This window comes from Amphiura filiformis, chromosome 17 (genome assembly GCF_039555335.1).
Source record: "Amphiura filiformis chromosome 17, Afil_fr2py, whole genome shotgun sequence".
Lineage (NCBI taxonomy): Eukaryota > Metazoa > Echinodermata > Ophiuroidea > Amphilepidida > Amphiuridae > Amphiura > Amphiura filiformis.
Window position 1 is genome coordinate 50,081,484 of NC_092644.1, and position 17,142 is coordinate 50,098,625.

Genomic DNA, 17,142 nt, shown 5'->3' on the forward strand with positions numbered 1-17,142 from the left:
AGCAATTGGGAATTAAGCTTTCTTGCTCAAAGACGCAACACACTGGCCGAGGTGGGGCTCGAACCCGCAACCTTCCGATCATGAAGCTCGCGCCCTAACCATTGGGCCACCGTGCTTCCCGCAAATTAGCAAATTGTACAGCAAATCGTGTACAAGCTGTATAACCTAGTAATTATTGGACAAACTCTTGGATTGCTGCCATTGCATATCCTATTTTTACCCTATTAAATGCCCATCTTTTTTTAATGAAAAATTGACAGAAATGTAGAAATTTCTATGTTGTAGCATGTAAAGATCGTAAGCGCAAAATTGCATGGATAAATCCAATTCTAACTTTCCTTTCCATCCCAATTCATTGTCACGTTAGAGTAGAATATTCATATATTTAATATAAAACGCATTCTTGCTTAAAATGTACTTACCTATCTCTTTCTGATAATATGTGGTCCCTGTAAGCTCCTGTATATTTAAAAGTAGAATTTCCAGAATTCCGGAAGTTTTTTCATTACAAATTCCATTTCTAATAAGTCACCGGCCCCTTTTTCAAAAATGCAACCCCTGGGCATTTAATAGAGTTAATACAGCAGGTGCTGAAATATTATTATATGTTACACCGTGTCTTAGATCAGCCAACAATGTATCACAGTTTGTCATTCCTTCATCCACTCTTGTTTTTGCAAAGTTGTTTAAAGTGTAAATATAATTAAAGACAGAGATAAATGCAATTTATCGCGTCTGATGTCACTGTCAATTACGATCCTTGATTGGTTTACACAGGTTAATCAGCGCGTAAAAGGAAGACCGATCTATCTGGTGCTGATCGGAGAAAAGGAATAGCAGCAAATGGCGAAAAAGTTCGTACTTTTACAAGGCAAAAGCAGCTTTTCTAGGGATTGTGGACATGGTGCCTTCACCAAAGAAAGTTTCTTACTATAAAGCCCTAACTTTTGAGATGGTTTGCATGTCGAAAGGTGCAAAATCAACAATATGGCGCCCGGTTATAAATCCGCGTTCAGCAAGTCATCATCACGACACTTGTAAACAAACCGTGCTCGAGTTTGATTGACAGGTGACGTCAGACGCGATAAATTGTCTTTATCTTTGTCTTTCATTATAGTAACCAACAGATTTCCTTTGTTCCTATAGAGTGGTACAGTGAGTTGTTACCTACGTGAATGTCAGCCAGTGTCATGTGATTTCCCTGCTCTTACTCCAGGAGATTGCTGTAAATCGTGTAATAGTAAGTAATTGTACCATAACATTTTTGCATTGTGTACTGATTCAGTTATTCACATTTAATGTGATAATGTGGCATTTTTGCATGTTTTCACATAGATGGATTTGAAGCATTAATGTTAGTCATGAAAATGAGAAGTGTTTGAATCACTTAACTATACCAAGATGGTATCAACCTAATTATAGAGCTTCTGTGGTAAAAAAAGCATAGATTTGACAAATCTGAGGGTTTTGGTCGTTAGTTCTAACCCTAACCGAACCAAGTCTCACTAAAGCTCACTATTAAAACTGTGCATTCATGTATTCCACATGAATTGATGATGCAATCAGCCTATGTCATATATACCCAGGAAATCACTGCCCGGGGCAGCATAACCTCTGTGGCTACAGGTCGGTGATCTTCTGCGTGGTATGCAAGGGGTCCAAGGTTCAATTCACAGGGGTACCAAGTGACTTCTTTGTTCACCTTCTCTCCTTTTTCGTTTCTTCTTTCCCTTCCGATAGCAAAAAACCCATGGGTTTGGTTAGGGTTAATCAAATTTTATTTCACTCATCTTACCTGTTGAATTTGACCATCCTCAACAGTTCATATTGTACATGCAGTTTTGTTGTAAAATCTTAAACTATTTATTATATTTCAGACTGTGAATATGCTGATAATTTCATCTTCAATGGCAATACTGTGGAGTCCACAGACCCTTGTTCAACATGCAGATGTGTGGTATGTAGTATAATATAGTCAATATTAACAAAATACCAGGCAGGGTGTGGCCAGGGGGTGTTTTTATTTTAGACTTCAGATCAAAACCCATACAGACCATCATTGATTAAAATAAAAATCTGACCAAGTTGGAATTGGGCAAAATCCAAAATGGCAACAGGACCAGGTGAGAATTGGAAGAAGTAGGAACTAGAATTAATTGCTTTTGGACTAAGTGGGCTTAGACCAAATGTAAATTGGACAAAGTTGTAATGGAACAAAACAAAATGGGTTTGGACAAAGTGGCAATGCCCCATCATTATGGGGTGTGGTGGTACAGCGGTACAGGCTCTGCCTTGCAATCGGTGGGTTGCGAGTTCGAGCCCCGGCGATGACATTGTGTTGTGCTCTTGGGCAAAGCGCTTTACCTTACTTACCTCTCTCTACCCAGGGGTGAAATGGGGAGATGTTATGAATACTGTCCATTGAGCGCCGCCCAAAGGTATGAGCATGCCTTGGGCATTGTATGGCAGCTGACATATTCTTACGACAGCGGAATAAATGTAAATATAAATGTAAATGTGTAGATATTTTCACACCAAAACTGCAGCAGTCTTAAAGCTAATCAGTGAGCTGATCATACCTTGTGTGTTGTCACTGCACCTCTTTAAATACTGACTTATCTTAATATGTATTTTTCTCAGAATGGTAATGTACAATGTGAAAGAATATCATGTCCACCTGCCAGATGTAATTATCCACGTATACCAAGAGATGGATGCTGCCCTCTATGTTCAGGTAAGGAGCCTTCTATGATCAGATACGGTCATAGGCTAATTTCTTCTTTTTCAATTATGATTTAATATGACTTGCGATACATTGTATGTTCCCAAACATGTTGTAGGTGTGTTCAAATCCAAGCATTGAATTAAAGAGAATTTATTCTTTTTACTGTCTGGCATTTTTATCTCCTTTTTTGTTTTTTATTTTATTTGCTATATTGTGAAATCTGAATGTGTCGAAAATATGTAAAATTAAAATTTTGTTTTGTTTCCAAATGTTTGTACTAAAATACAAAATAAAAATGCTGTCTTAGCTAGTACTCAATGTGAGCCTTTTGATGCTGCAGAGATTTCCTTATGAGAAGATCCGCACCCATAGCCTTCTGGGTGGATGGTAGCAGGTGCCTTATGTGTTGCCCTCCCCCATTCGTCTAATTTGTGGGTTGACGACTGTGAAACTTATGTGTTAAAAAAAAGTGTCGGTCTTTTCCACCAGTTTGTGGTGATCTGATACTGCACAGTTGTGTTCAAATTGATCTTTTGCATGTGTTCACTATAGAGGCCGTCAGCCTTTCGCCATCTTGTGGGTACAAATGATACGTGTGTTCCTGCGCGGACACTACGCGCAGGGCGCAGCTTGCCACGCAGCTGTTATCACGCATCGACATGATGGTTTTTCTGTTCATGCATAGAGTTCGAACGACCATCGCAGCGTGTACCCACAAGATGGCGGCATATGACGTCACGCTGATGCCCTCTATTGAACACATATTTTTTAAATATCAGAGCGCAATGTTGTCACAACGGCACGGTACACAGGCGCCAACAGTCAGTTGCGCTATGGCGCAAAACCAAAATCGCGCAAGAATATTTTACATGGAGGTTAACAAGAGTTTATGGTAACTACAGATTTATTAAATTGATAATTATCTCATTATTTTGTTTTGTTTGCTCCTATTATTTGCATGCTATTTTGCTGCCTTCTCTCCTTGCACGCATTGCCTGTCTACCAGCTGTTCATGGTAAATATCGTCTGCTAACTTGTGATGTGTTTGGATCAAATCAGTTGGACCTGGTCATTGCCTTTGATGGGGTTATGAGTAACAATGGAAAAGAATAATGATTTTCCAATACTTGTGATCAAACATTCTCCTGACATTTGTTATCAAAAAGAAAGTAGAATGCTGTGACTTAATGGGCGACTCCATCGATGCACACTCCTGGGAAGTATATGAATGTGCATCGATGTGATTTCTCTTGTGCGCAGGTGACATCACATCATGAGTCTCCTACACACACAACATTGCATCATGAGCACTCTACATGCACTGTAAAAAGATATTGTGTATAAAACACAATTGTAATGTTAGTGTTTTGGTCTTCAATTTCTTGGAAGTCATTCTGTACCCCAGATTTTTCAACTGATTTAGGTCAAACACATCACATGTTAATGTAGTTGTAAAATGTCTAAGCGCAGTCTTTTGACGCATGAAAATAAACTGCACCAATGTCTATAATGTATGTATGCTGAGTAAAGTAAATGTCTTTCTATAGAGAACAATCTGCTTAGGTAGTGAAATATGTGTATGTTAAATCATTGAAGTACCAAATAGCTAGTAGTAGTATATCCTTGGTGATGACCTGCAATTGCAAAATTTTCATGAATGTAACCTGAACCATAGCACTTACAATAACAGGTTAATTGGCCTACAAGCTATGGTACTTGTAAGATTATCTGAAACTAAAAGTAGGGATTAAAACCTTGATGTTTATATGGGTTATTTTGTGTAAATTAGGTTGATTAATTCATTATAGAAGCTTATTTTGGGATCTGGTTCAAATGATACTCCTGTCAATAAGTCATTCTATCCAGTAGTTGTGTCTAACATTTGATTTTCCCATCACCAGGTTGTGAATACGAAGGTCGTCGTATGCGAAATGGTGGCTCATTCCAGCAAGACCAATGTACAACATGCACCTGTAATAGTGGCAATGTGGAATGCGTGCAGACGCGATGTCAGCCATTACAATGTGAACAGCAGATTACACCAGACAATGAATGCTGCCCACGTTGTGTTACATCAGGAGGGTGCGAATATGAGGGAATGCCATTTAGTGATGGGCAATTCTTTACACCAATGTCAAATCCATGTCTCAGATGCTCATGTTTGGTAAGAAGTTATAAAATAATAAAAATGAAATAATAAATTGGATTGTGTCTCAAATAGCACTACATGAGGAAAACAACATTATAAAAACATCTTTAAAAAATCAAGATTCTTACATGAAGTACAGTATGTAGTATGGAGTGCCAAAAGAGCCTCTGCATCTGCATTATACAAATGATATCCAATGCCATTATAATGGCTTTTACTGCTATCTATGGCATCTATATAGTGTAAGCAGAATTGAGCTTCTTTGGAATGAAATCCTTGTACTTCAAAGAACTGAAAATATTATGTGTCTTTATCTGATGCTTAAATGAAATTAATGAAATACCTACACTGTCATAGTGGACAGATTACACTTACAGATTATTTGTGTATTTTCTTTGTGATTTTGATGTATTTTAGAATGGTATCGTCAGGTGTAATCCCACAAGATGTCCAGAGCCTGATTGTCCCAACCCTGTGCTGCTATTGGGAGCATGTTGTTCTGTATGCCCAGGTGTGGGTGGTAAGTATATTGATTGCTCTCATTGTAGGATGTGAGAAGACACAGGCAGTCTGGCCACTGTGATGTTGATGTTCTAGTTCTACTGGATTTATGGGTAGACAACGTACGTTGTATAGCGCCAATCTTGTCCTCTTGAACCTAGAGGGTTGAGTGCAGATATCAGAACTGGGTATGGTCCCCCTTCTCTTTTTGAATAGCTCTGACACTTAAACGTGCACAGGGATAAATCCTCCTGAACACAGGACTAACAGCTTTACGTGACTTCCGAATCACAGATGTCGTACATACACTACCTATATCTGCACGTGCTAACAGTGTATGGGGGGCAAGAAGAAATTCTACAATTGAATTATGTGATGAAACTACAGCAACTCACATAACAGTAACTGAGAAAATGGATGGTTGGAGTTGACATTTCCCACAGCCAGTCCATATAGCCAGGCCACCACTGTGTGAGGGGATTATGGGGTTGTTCCTATTCAGAACAATTTTGAAACAAAAATATTATAACTTATAAGTGAGCAGGTTATAGTTTTGTTGCTCAGCACTTATTTTTAATAAGTGAATTGAATTGAAGATAGAAAGTTTTATCAAACTTTTTAGTCAACATAAGAAAAATGAAAAGGTTTATAACATGCATCAATTTATATTTGGTGTAGGTTATTCATCCAGTAGTTCAAAACATTATTTTGTAAATTAAATCTAATACTGGAACTAACATTTGCAACTCACTTTGCTACATTGCATCCAAAACCATCAGATTTCATCTAATTGATGATAGTGTGATGTTTATACATCAGTTTATGTTGTGCCTCTGTCCTGTGATACAAGGCTGTGATAGAGATAGTAATAAGCTGTTCATTTTCTTCACTATTTTATATTAGCAAGAGACGATGGAATAATGGTTGTTCATAGATTACAGCTATTTAGAATTGTGATGTAACTTGCATGACCAAAGATCATGACAGAGCTCTTCTGTTATTTTGTCAATGTTTTCCCACAAGGGCAAAGGTCATGACACATACGTTTCTTTTTTAACCTTCAGTTTGTGTGTACAATGGACAACAACACAATAACGGAGACAGATGGATCTCAGACAACCAGTGTCAAGAATGTGTGTGTACTAATGGCCAACACAGATGTAGTGACATTCGACCTTGTGAAGCGACCTGTGAAAATGGGTTCACACCTGAAGGGCAGTGTTGTCCTGTTTGTGATGGTAATGTAGTATTGGTTATCATGTGTGTATAATGTAGCATATGTTAGCATGTTTGTATGAATGAAAAAAGATTGCACCCTCTTGCTATGAGGCTGGTCGAGTGCAGATCCGTCGGAACACGCTTTCAATACTGAATAAATGCTAACCTCATCGTGACATCATCCAAGCAGCAAAGTTAATTTCCCATTGAAAACGCGTTTTCCAACGGCACTGCAGTCGATCATTCTGTATACACAATTTGTTTAGCCAAAGAAATTGTTTTTATTCCCTGTTCTGGCACAAATGTCTCTGTTAGTCCTTTGAAAGACTGGTGCATGATGCAAAAATGACCACATAACTTTTCAATCGTTTTTTATTTTTATCACTGTTAATGACTGCCTGTAATGAAAAGCAAATCTGTTGTATTCTTTGCATGAGCTCATCAAGTATCTGTTAGGACAAAATGGACACAAGAGTCATCATTATTGCTATGGAACCGCTTTTACTATGTACAATCAGTAAATCATGTGATGCAATAATTCTGGCAGTAAGCATTTCGCTCCAAGCATTAATTGCAAGGTTACGGTCTCTCACCAATACACTATTCTATTTGTTTGTAAAAATAATGGTACTTTTTGTCTAAATTAGTTTTGTATCACAAGTTATAGGATATTTTCTAACCCATACTTATATTTAAAGAGATTCTTATTGCATGCCTGGAATGGACCTTGTTATCTTGGTACACCAATTTAGTTTTAAGTTATTTTTTCAAAAAGCAGTTAACACAAGGATTTTCAAAAACTTCATTTGATACACTTCTTGAGACAATTTTTTGGAACCTCACCTTGTTTTACGTACTGTGTTATTCTAAACTTTGTGTCGTAATTCCTTTGACCTGTCAACTGGTTCTTGTTTTGGTTGGTTGAGGCAGTGTTGTGCTCTGGTCACATAAGTCATGATTGTAATGATGCTATAAGTTGCCAAAAGTTCTTTAACAATCAAGTCAGATATTTTGTTAAAATTGGTAGAGTGTGTCAAGTGAACAACAGAGGGAATGGTACTATACAGCTATTAATTTGAATTAGAATCCAATAACAGAACTTGTATGGTATTTGTGAGGAATTATGACATAAAGGTTATTCACAAACTATGCACCATTTAGTGATCCATGCTCTGGTTTAGAAACATCGCTGGAACATGGATGAGCTTAAAATTGCATGTAGCATTGAAAAACATAATGAAATTATAGCTTATCTCCTCCAAATTTGTGATGTGAGTGTAAATTGATGACTTGTTGCAAGAACTGGTTATGTCCAGTTTATTTTAAAGATTCAGCCCAGTTTGGAATGAACTTGAACATAGGCACTAGTCAGTCAGTCAGTCAGTCAGTCAGTCAGTCAGTCAGTCAGTCAGTCAGTCAGTAGGCAGTAAATCATTAGTCCGTCACTAGTATTAGTCACTAGTCAGTCAGTCATTAGTCAGTCAGTCAGTGAGTCACTAGTACAATCAGAGCTGTCTATGCCCCTATGTTTAATTTATATCAATGATAATTGGATGTTTTAACTAGATATTTGATTCTTTGATCAACAATTTAAACTTAAAGCAGCAGTTTTGGGCATAACCAGTTCTTGTTTCAAGGCTCATTCAAAATGGTGTATATGTTTCCTATCTATCATTTGATATTTCTCTCCCTGTTCTTCTCCTCTGTTTTATATTATCTGTAAATTATGCCTGTTTGTTAGATTGCTTGTATGAAGGCCGCATGTATGAACACAACGCAAGGTTCCGTAGCGCGGACACCTGCAGCTCATGTATCTGTTATTATGGTACTGTGACATGTCAAAGAGAACCCTGCCAACCTTTGGCCTGTAGAGAAACGGAATCAGCTCCTGGACAATGTTGTCCAGTCTGTAAAGGTAATATTGAATCTAGGCTTAGCATGATTATAAGCTATCCCAGACATTAGTTACAGTCCTCATAAATGCAAGTTTCAAGAAAATGCTTGTTTTACCAAAATGTGATGTGATCAATTTAAGTCAGTCGGAAGTCTGAAATGATAATATTGATTTTGAGATCAAGCTGAACAAAGGAAATAATTCTGTTTCCTATTGTTTTGGAAACCCTTCAACTGCTTATATCTTTGGAACAAATTGTCCAATTCCAATGCGGTTTTCTGCAAAATGTAACTTTGCAAATGCTTTCTACATCCAAGTTGAAACATGAAAATTGAACATGCCAGACTTCAGACTGATTTTGATTGGCTGGCCCACATATTATTTCATAAACTAACTCAAAATTTTGAATGAAATACAGTTTTGGCTGTCAATTCCAAGTAATTGTGCAAATATGACTCAATTAAGATGAACGAGTCTTGCTTTTTGCAAATTTAGGGGTTGTTTTGTTCTGTTTTTGTGCACTGTTACACATTTTCCTAAAGGTTCATCCAAAAAAATTGTAGCTGAGAGCATCAGCTTTCCTTCTTCACCAGATTTGACATTATCTATGGTTTCTTTGTCACAAAGATCAGAGATCATGTATTGCTGACAAATATCTGTCAACTTAATTGTATATCAGAGGATGTAACTAATTTCTGGGTGATATATTTGTGTATGCATATTTATGTAGCAACAGTTTGTAGCAACCAAGAATGTGAAAGAAACAATGCACAGCAGCTGCAGATTTTCTAAATAAATGTCTTTGGAGCAATTTATCATTGAAAGTAGTACAGTCAGTATTAATGTTGATTCATTCATAGAATTCTACTGCTGTGTCAATCAAGGGTACACCATTATGTGTGTACTGCAACATGTCTACTTTATAAAAGCATAAGAGAAATTGGCATAGTGGCAATGCAAGGTAGCAGACTAAATCATGAAGGCATTGCATAGATATGAAGAGCTTGGTTTCAAAACCCCTTACATGGGGGTTTGCAACAAATGCAGTTTTTGACGGAATCCTGCCAAAAACTTCTTTTGTTGCAAACCCCCTTATATCAGTGCTTATTTTGATGGTTTTTTGATATGTTCTCAAAATTGCTCAAGTGGGTGTAAGGGGTTTTGCAACCAAGCTCTTCATATATCAATACAAAAGGAACTGGGTGGTATTGTACTCCAACATGGGCTGATGATGGATTGTTGCTGGGTAAGATGTGGTGAGTTGTCATTGTTGACAACATCCAGGTTAATATTAAACTAGATTGAATGTGTTTTGCCATTCATAACCTCATTAATAAACGCGATGAATGCGATCCAATCATATTTTATTATTTGTGAAAACGTGAACGCAAATCGAGGTCATTAATATCTCACAATTGACCGCAAAATGCGTAATTGTTCCAATGTCGCACACAATTGACTTCTGCGATGCGCCAGTAAAGCGTCCAACGAACTGCTTGCGCTGGCTGCCGTATTTGGATTGCGGCGCTACCATATTTGCACAGATTCTGATACGCACTTTTTGTTATTGGTCGTTTTGTTTTAGCCTGATCGATTTTGGGAAAGGGAAGATGTAAAATTGTTTATTTTACAAACTTTTGAGGAAAATTTTGTGTTATTTTGTAAAGTTAAAAGATCAAAGTGACGAAGTTATGAATGAGGTTAATAACTTTGCATCGGTTATATAATGGGCATTGTGAAAAATCTAAACATTTGCTTTGGACCTCGGAATATCCTCGGGGCTGCGCCTCGGGATATTCCTCGGTTCCAAAGGCAAAATGTTTAGATTTTTCACAATGCCCTCCAAATAACCGATGCGCAGTTATTAACCTCTAAATAATGACTTGCATCATGACACTACATTGAAAACCATTTTGTTTTATTTGGTTTTTAATTCACTCGGTCGGACATCCGGGAACATTGTCCCCTTCGTCCCCTTTGCACAAGGGCGCGCATAGCAACCAGCTTGAGAAAGGGGAACTGCGCATGTGCTGCACATGCGTACACTGGTTTTACAAGGCTATTTCCCCTTTGTGACGTCAGCCCGACCAAGAGAATCTGAGGTAGGAATTGCTCAAAACCCAGCTGCCAGTCGACTATTGGCACCCTGGCGGTACTGTTGATTTGGCCTGGTTTCAATTGCTTGAAACAATAGAATATGGTTTGGTTCTGCGACCAGCAGTTGGGTTGTGAAGCCTTCCCGTTCTCATAAATGGATAATTCAAGTATATCTGTTTTTCCATATGACTCGGTCACAGAAAAGTGAGCTTCAAACGGATTTATGAACATAACTAATGAGGCATAAACCAGGTAGGCAAATTACACTCTTTAAAATTACTCTTAACTGACTCCTAAATCACTCCTTCATATTAATCTTTACACTCTAGGCTGTGTTGATCGTGATGGTGAGCGTTATATAAATCTGCAAACATTTACTCCACCCTATGATGTGTGCAAGAATTGCCAGTGCCGTGAAGGGACAATCACCTGCACCACCATTACATGTAATGCTAATTGTGCAAATCCTATCATCAGACCAGAGGAATGTTGCCCTGTATGTGATGGTGAGTATAAGATATACGATCACAAAGATTCCAAGAACTCTTGTAGCTATACTTATATGAACCACTGTCTGACCATTTAAACACTGTACAAAATAAAATCCACACCTTGACATTGATATAAATGTACGAAGAAATTTTTTACTTGAGATTGATACCTCACTGTGCAAACAGATATTCCATATCTTCCAGATATAAATAAGGTAATGAAAATTGGTGCAAATTTGAAAGTTGCAAATTCAGTCATATCACACAGTGTAAAATTGCCTAATGTGAGATGTTTTACTCACTTGTTGTGAGTGGCTGGTGGCTGTCAATGCGTGCCATTGAGTATTAAGACCACAGTTAAGACTACGCAATGACCACAGTGTTTTCAATTTGTAGAGCATTATTGTGCGTAGCTGATACCCATCAAAGCTTATCTTTTTTCACACTAATAAACTCTGCAACATTTAAAATCGGACTCACAATATCATTAAAATCTGAAAGATATAGAATTCTTTTTTACACAAGATAGGTAACAAACAACTAACAAAGTTTTTCACACACACATATATATATATATCAATTTCAAATTTTCAATTGTTCTGTATGTGACACAATATGATTCATGGGGGTCAAAGGTGGCAAATTTGAAATTGAGATAAAGACGGAATATGGAGTAAAAAACAATAACATACATAGGAAAATTACACATCCACAAAACTTCAGAATTGCATACTTTTGAACCAAGTATTCTAGACCTGTGGTGTTTTCAGTATATGAAAGCCTAATGTTTGTATAAGGTAATAATTATTGTAACTCAATTTTCAAAAATGCCTTTGGCCTCCATATAGCAGACCGTGTCATATATATGTGATGCCATCAAGCGAAATCAGTCGGAACTCGGAAATATTGATTTTGAGATTTAGCCAAACAAAGGAAATATTTCCTTTTGTTTCCTCTTGTTTTGAAAACTCTTTAATTGCTCATATCTTTGGAACTGGTTGTTCAATTTCAATGGGGTTTTCTGCAAACTCCAGTTTTGTAAATGCTTTTTACAATTCTATAAGAAACTGGAAATTTATTATTGACAAGTTCCGACTGATTTTGCTTGATCACATATATCATATCACTAAAAATAGTGTTGACTTTCATTTTGTGTAATGTTTATCATACCTTACATCACAATTGGCTTTTTGTAGAATTGCAGATTCATACGTAGTGGTAATAACAATGAAAATTATTAATTTAAACTTCAACACTACTTGTTTATTTCGCTTATCGGGAGCGCTTTCGAGGAACTTCCTCGGCATCGACTTCAGTGACGTCATCAAGTGTGATGTCACCTGATCAGGTTGGTCTCGAGCCGTTTCCAAGAAAACATCAGAGCTAACAACATCGGCTGATGACGAGGAAGTTCCTCGAAAGCGATCTCGGTAAGCGAAATAAACAAGTAGTGTTGAAGTTTAAATTAATAATTTTCATGGCTTTTTGTAGTTTTTTTCCTGTCTTTTTCTATCCATCAAATATGACATATCAGTCATGCTTTAAAATATGTACATTGCTTTTTTCATATGTGTAGTATACGTCTGTGTATAAAAAAACAATTAGCAAGCCACATGCTTTGAAAAAATAGAAATCATCCACAGAATGTTTTACTTCAAACTGAGGAAAGTATTATTTTCCAGTTAATATCATTGTGATCATAGAATCTGTGTAAATAATTTCTTCATATTCATGTAGGTTGCTTTTACCAAGGCGTTGAATACACCAGTGGATCTGTCGTAGGTGATCGCGATCCTTGTCAGGAATGCGTCTGTCAACGTGGGAGAGTTGACTGTCGTGTGACACGATGTACACGCCCATCATGTCCTAATCCTATCACACCGAGAGGACAGTGCTGTCCTGTCTGTGATCGTGAGTCATTACATTGCCAAGAATGCTTAACCATAACATTGTTACCATGGAGCTTATTCATAACACTGATACCGTGGCTTTTGCACACTGCGTCTTTAACAGCAAGGCTTACTCAATTGTCAATTGCCCATTGCAGGGTTCTGAACTGTTCAAGAAAGCTATGCACTACATTTCCTATCAGGCAGATTATTCCAAGCAATGATTGTACCCTGTACCTTAATTGAACAGCTTTGCACATCAAATAGCTGGGAGAAGATGTAGAGAAGTTCTGAGCATTTTCATTTGTTGCAAGAACATAATTATTTACTGCGAATGTAATAAAGATATGCAGCACCTATTTATTGTTAGAATTAGTCATGAGTTTGTGTAGGTATCAATTGTTTTTATGATAAGAACAAAATTTGACATCATTCTTAAACAAATTTTAATGAAGGATATGAACTTTGCCAGATATCTGTCTTTATGTACCGTACTGACGCGAGTATAGTCCCACCCTTTTTTGGGTGAAAAATGACCGAAAATGGGGGGTGGGACTTTACACAAGGATTTGCTAGTTAACAAGGTGCATTTTTAAGCTTTCAAAACAGTGAATTACACGTCAAGGTCTCTGATATTCGGCACCAGAAGCTTTAAAAAGTAGTCTCACTTGAGTTGTAAAAAACTCATATTTTCTCATATTTTTGGGTGGAATTTTAGCCTTACCTTCACTAAATAGAATGTTGGGAATATTGTTAATAAAATATGTCACTACATACCACAAGACACACCCTCCATCAAAACCAGAAGGACGCATGAGGAGCAGTACAAGATCATCAGAGCAAGAACAGAAGTATACAAGAACAGCTACTTCCCAGCAACCATACCAGTATGGAACAAACTCTCTGCTTCTATAGTGAATTCAACATCAAGCAAAACATTCAAAACCAAGATCCAGCAGCTGGTTTCCAGTGATCAATCTGAGCTGTACATGGGCTCAGTTGTTCCAGCAGCTGCGTCACTCAACTAGTCCTGCACCAAGTCTTCACTGTATATAATTTTGCACCCTTTGTCGTGAGTTTTTGTGAGTTTTTTTCATCGTCATCGGTGGTGGGAGTGATTTTGTCTGTTCTGTACCGGATGTGAAGTTGCACCGCTGGGCGTGATACCATGTATGGTCTACCAAGAATTCACGTAGAAGAAGAAGTATGTCAATTTCTTTGAAAGAAATGACACGCAAACTATCATTTTAAATTTATCTTACGCCTACTCTGACACAAGATCGATCTCGCCACAGTGTTATTTACAATAACTGTGGAGGCGGCCATCTTGAATCCTTGTTCACAGCCGTACAGTTTATTTTCACTAAATTGGACTTCATTTTCTCACATCAAAATCCTTCAAAAATTCCAAAATAATGTTTTCATGTATCCATGATTTATGTAGAGCATTTTAAATATTTAGGATTGATTTTTGACAGCAAATATGAGACTGAAAATAAATAAAATCAGCGAAGTGGCTTGATTGATTGACTGAGTGGCTTCTAAACAAAAACAAAACAACTGATTCAGTTTCCATTTTTCCAGGAAGAGTTTTGTGAAAGCTTGATGTTTTGTTGAATTTTTATCATCTTTGCAATAATATGTGAACTATTTTGAGGATGTTTCAAGGTAAATAAATAATCTAGCAATGAAAATTAAGCTCCATTTTAGTCACAAAAATAATTTTGAGGTAATTTTGCAAATGAAGTTGCATGATTTGGGTTGTCAAATTTGGAACCATTCTGTTAAAAATTGGCAGTGGGACTTTACTTGGGGAAATAACAAATTCTGAAATTTCCCCAAATATTAGGGTGGGACTATACTCGAAGGTGGGCTTATACTCGCATCAGTACGGTATATCTAACCATGGCTTCTGAAAGACAGTGCTAAGTTAAGCTTGCTATAACTGCCAATACGCTTGGAAAACATTCTGGAGTTAGCATCTTTTATTTGCCGTCCTTGTATTGTGTTACGCCTTGCCAGGGTGAAGTGTACAGGGCATCATCGTTTAATTTATACTCAAATTAGCTGTTGAGACATTTGGGAGAGTCCAGTTCAAGATTGCTTCTTTTAGTGTGGACCTAGTAGGACATAGGATAAATGTCCCACAATTCTGGTTTGACACCCTTTCAGTGTATTAAATGTCCAAAGATTTTTGTCTCAACTAAATATTGTCAGAAAGGATCTCTATGATGATCAATAGTTTGAAAAAAGTTAATTTTATGCAGATCTTTAGTATCACAAAATCAATTGTAGAGCAGGAGACTTGAAATATTGATCTTAAATAAATGCTGTATAATTTTTGCTAACATTTAAACCTACACTCTTTATTACATTTACAATAGCATGACCAAACAGCAAAATGAATTAATACCATTTGTTTATTTTATGCATGTTACATTAAAATTCACACTTTAACATCTCTATAGGACCATCAAGAGTATACCTGAACCACAGTGTGATTTTATGCATACTAGTTCCCCCCTTTTTCTTTCTCTCTCATCAAAGTGTGCAAATAGATGGTGATGTGACCCTTACAAGAGGTCACCATCTACTCCTGTTATTTTGCTTGGAATGATTTAAGATGCAAAGCCTACTGACGAGAAACATTTAATTTGTGGTACACTTTGAAACAATAAAGATTATCAAATATGGAGGTTTAATAAACTCTGTATGATTATGATTTACCAGGGAACAATGATAAAATTACGAACCACCACAGAATAAATACACTTATTAAGCAGTCTCTTCTTGCTGGCTATGCTAATAAATCAATGCTATATTGCTTGAAATGATTTAACATGCATGTGGTGCATTTTGAAACTATTAGATCAAATATGGAGGTTTAAAAAACTCTTTATGATTTATAATGGTTATCTTGCAGGGCTATTACAAGATATATGAGCATCTCATCTGTTAGTCCATTTTTTATGAGATAATTGTGTATTCAGCTTTAACTTTGCTGCAAATTACAAGTAGCTTTGTTAATTTGCAGTTAAACCTATTGCTTGCTAACTTAATGTACAAATAAATATATACATATATCATGGACCCATTGATGGGAATGGATGATGTCAGACTAGAAAAATTATAGACAAAAAAAAAAGTTCAATGCCACTAATTCTCTATAACACAGTTTTCAATGGAAAAATAGGCAATTTCAAGCACAATTTTCTCAGAACTCTCACAGTGAAAAGACGTCTACTCTTATCAATTCTGAGTAGAAAGTTGAATCCTCAAATGACCAAAATGTTAATATATGATGACCTGAGACTCTTTGTTTTAAACCACTGCAGTGTAAAGAACATAATTTTATAGTGTGCCCTCCTTTTTTGGGACCAGAGAGGAGCACACCAGTTGGGTGTGAAAATTGATGTACAGGGGATGAATTTGGGGAACTTTTCATAGAAACTGTAAACAGTGATAGAAAACTTGTTATTTTTGCATGTTGCTCTGGAATTTCCACATTTTGGCTATACAGCTTGGTATTTTTCAGTGATAAGCATCTTTTTCAGGTCAATCTTGTTTTTCGAGCACTGCCCAGCTCTACTAATTAGAGGTATTTAACCCCAAGGTTAGGTTGAGGAATGCATGCATGAATACAGGTTAGCCTACAGTAATGATGCATATTGCTTCAGGCTGGGGGGGGGTATACTCATACTAATTAACCTTGCATGTTATTATAATGTGATATGAAATAAAACTCACACTTTTGTAATGGAACTAAAATGAAAATGTGCTTTACTTCTGCCATAGAAAATCTTCCAATTAAAACTGTTTTTTTTTTGTGGGTGGAGGGAACACTGAAAGATACCTTTAACTAATACCCCCTCAGTACACAGGATTTCATTTGGGGGTGCTGATTTTGAAAAAGTGGACTTTTTTTCCAAGGGGGAGGGCGATTTTGTGAAAAGTGGACAAAATTTGGATCTTTTTTGTCCAAAAAAGTGCTCGCTACACTAGCAAATTCTGAAATTTTGGGAATTTTTACATACGGGCCTGCCCCCCCTTTTAAAAATGTCTTTTTGTTAAAAGGGCATCTCTTAATATGACCATTTACTTGGCGGAGATGGGGAAGAGATGTAGGGATGGGGAAATAGCATAAGCATGCAAACAAAGATAGTGACACTTTGGCAGTT

At 36.9% G+C, this 17,142-nt stretch overlaps 1 protein-coding gene across 1 annotated transcript in view; it reads left to right on the forward strand.

The window, feature by feature from the left end:
* The window catches only part of LOC140137265 (kielin/chordin-like protein), a 133,314-nt gene that overhangs the window by 49,588 nt on the left and 66,584 nt on the right, over positions 1–17,142 (forward strand). The window contains 9 exon segments of the mRNA XM_072158911.1: positions 1,147–1,240; positions 1,878–1,957; positions 2,641–2,734; positions 4,627–4,889; positions 5,292–5,394; positions 6,440–6,613; positions 8,335–8,508; positions 10,914–11,090; positions 12,813–12,986. Of these exon segments, the coding sequence (XP_072015012.1) occupies positions 1,147–1,240; positions 1,878–1,957; positions 2,641–2,734; positions 4,627–4,889; positions 5,292–5,394; positions 6,440–6,613; positions 8,335–8,508; positions 10,914–11,090; positions 12,813–12,986 (1,333 nt within the window).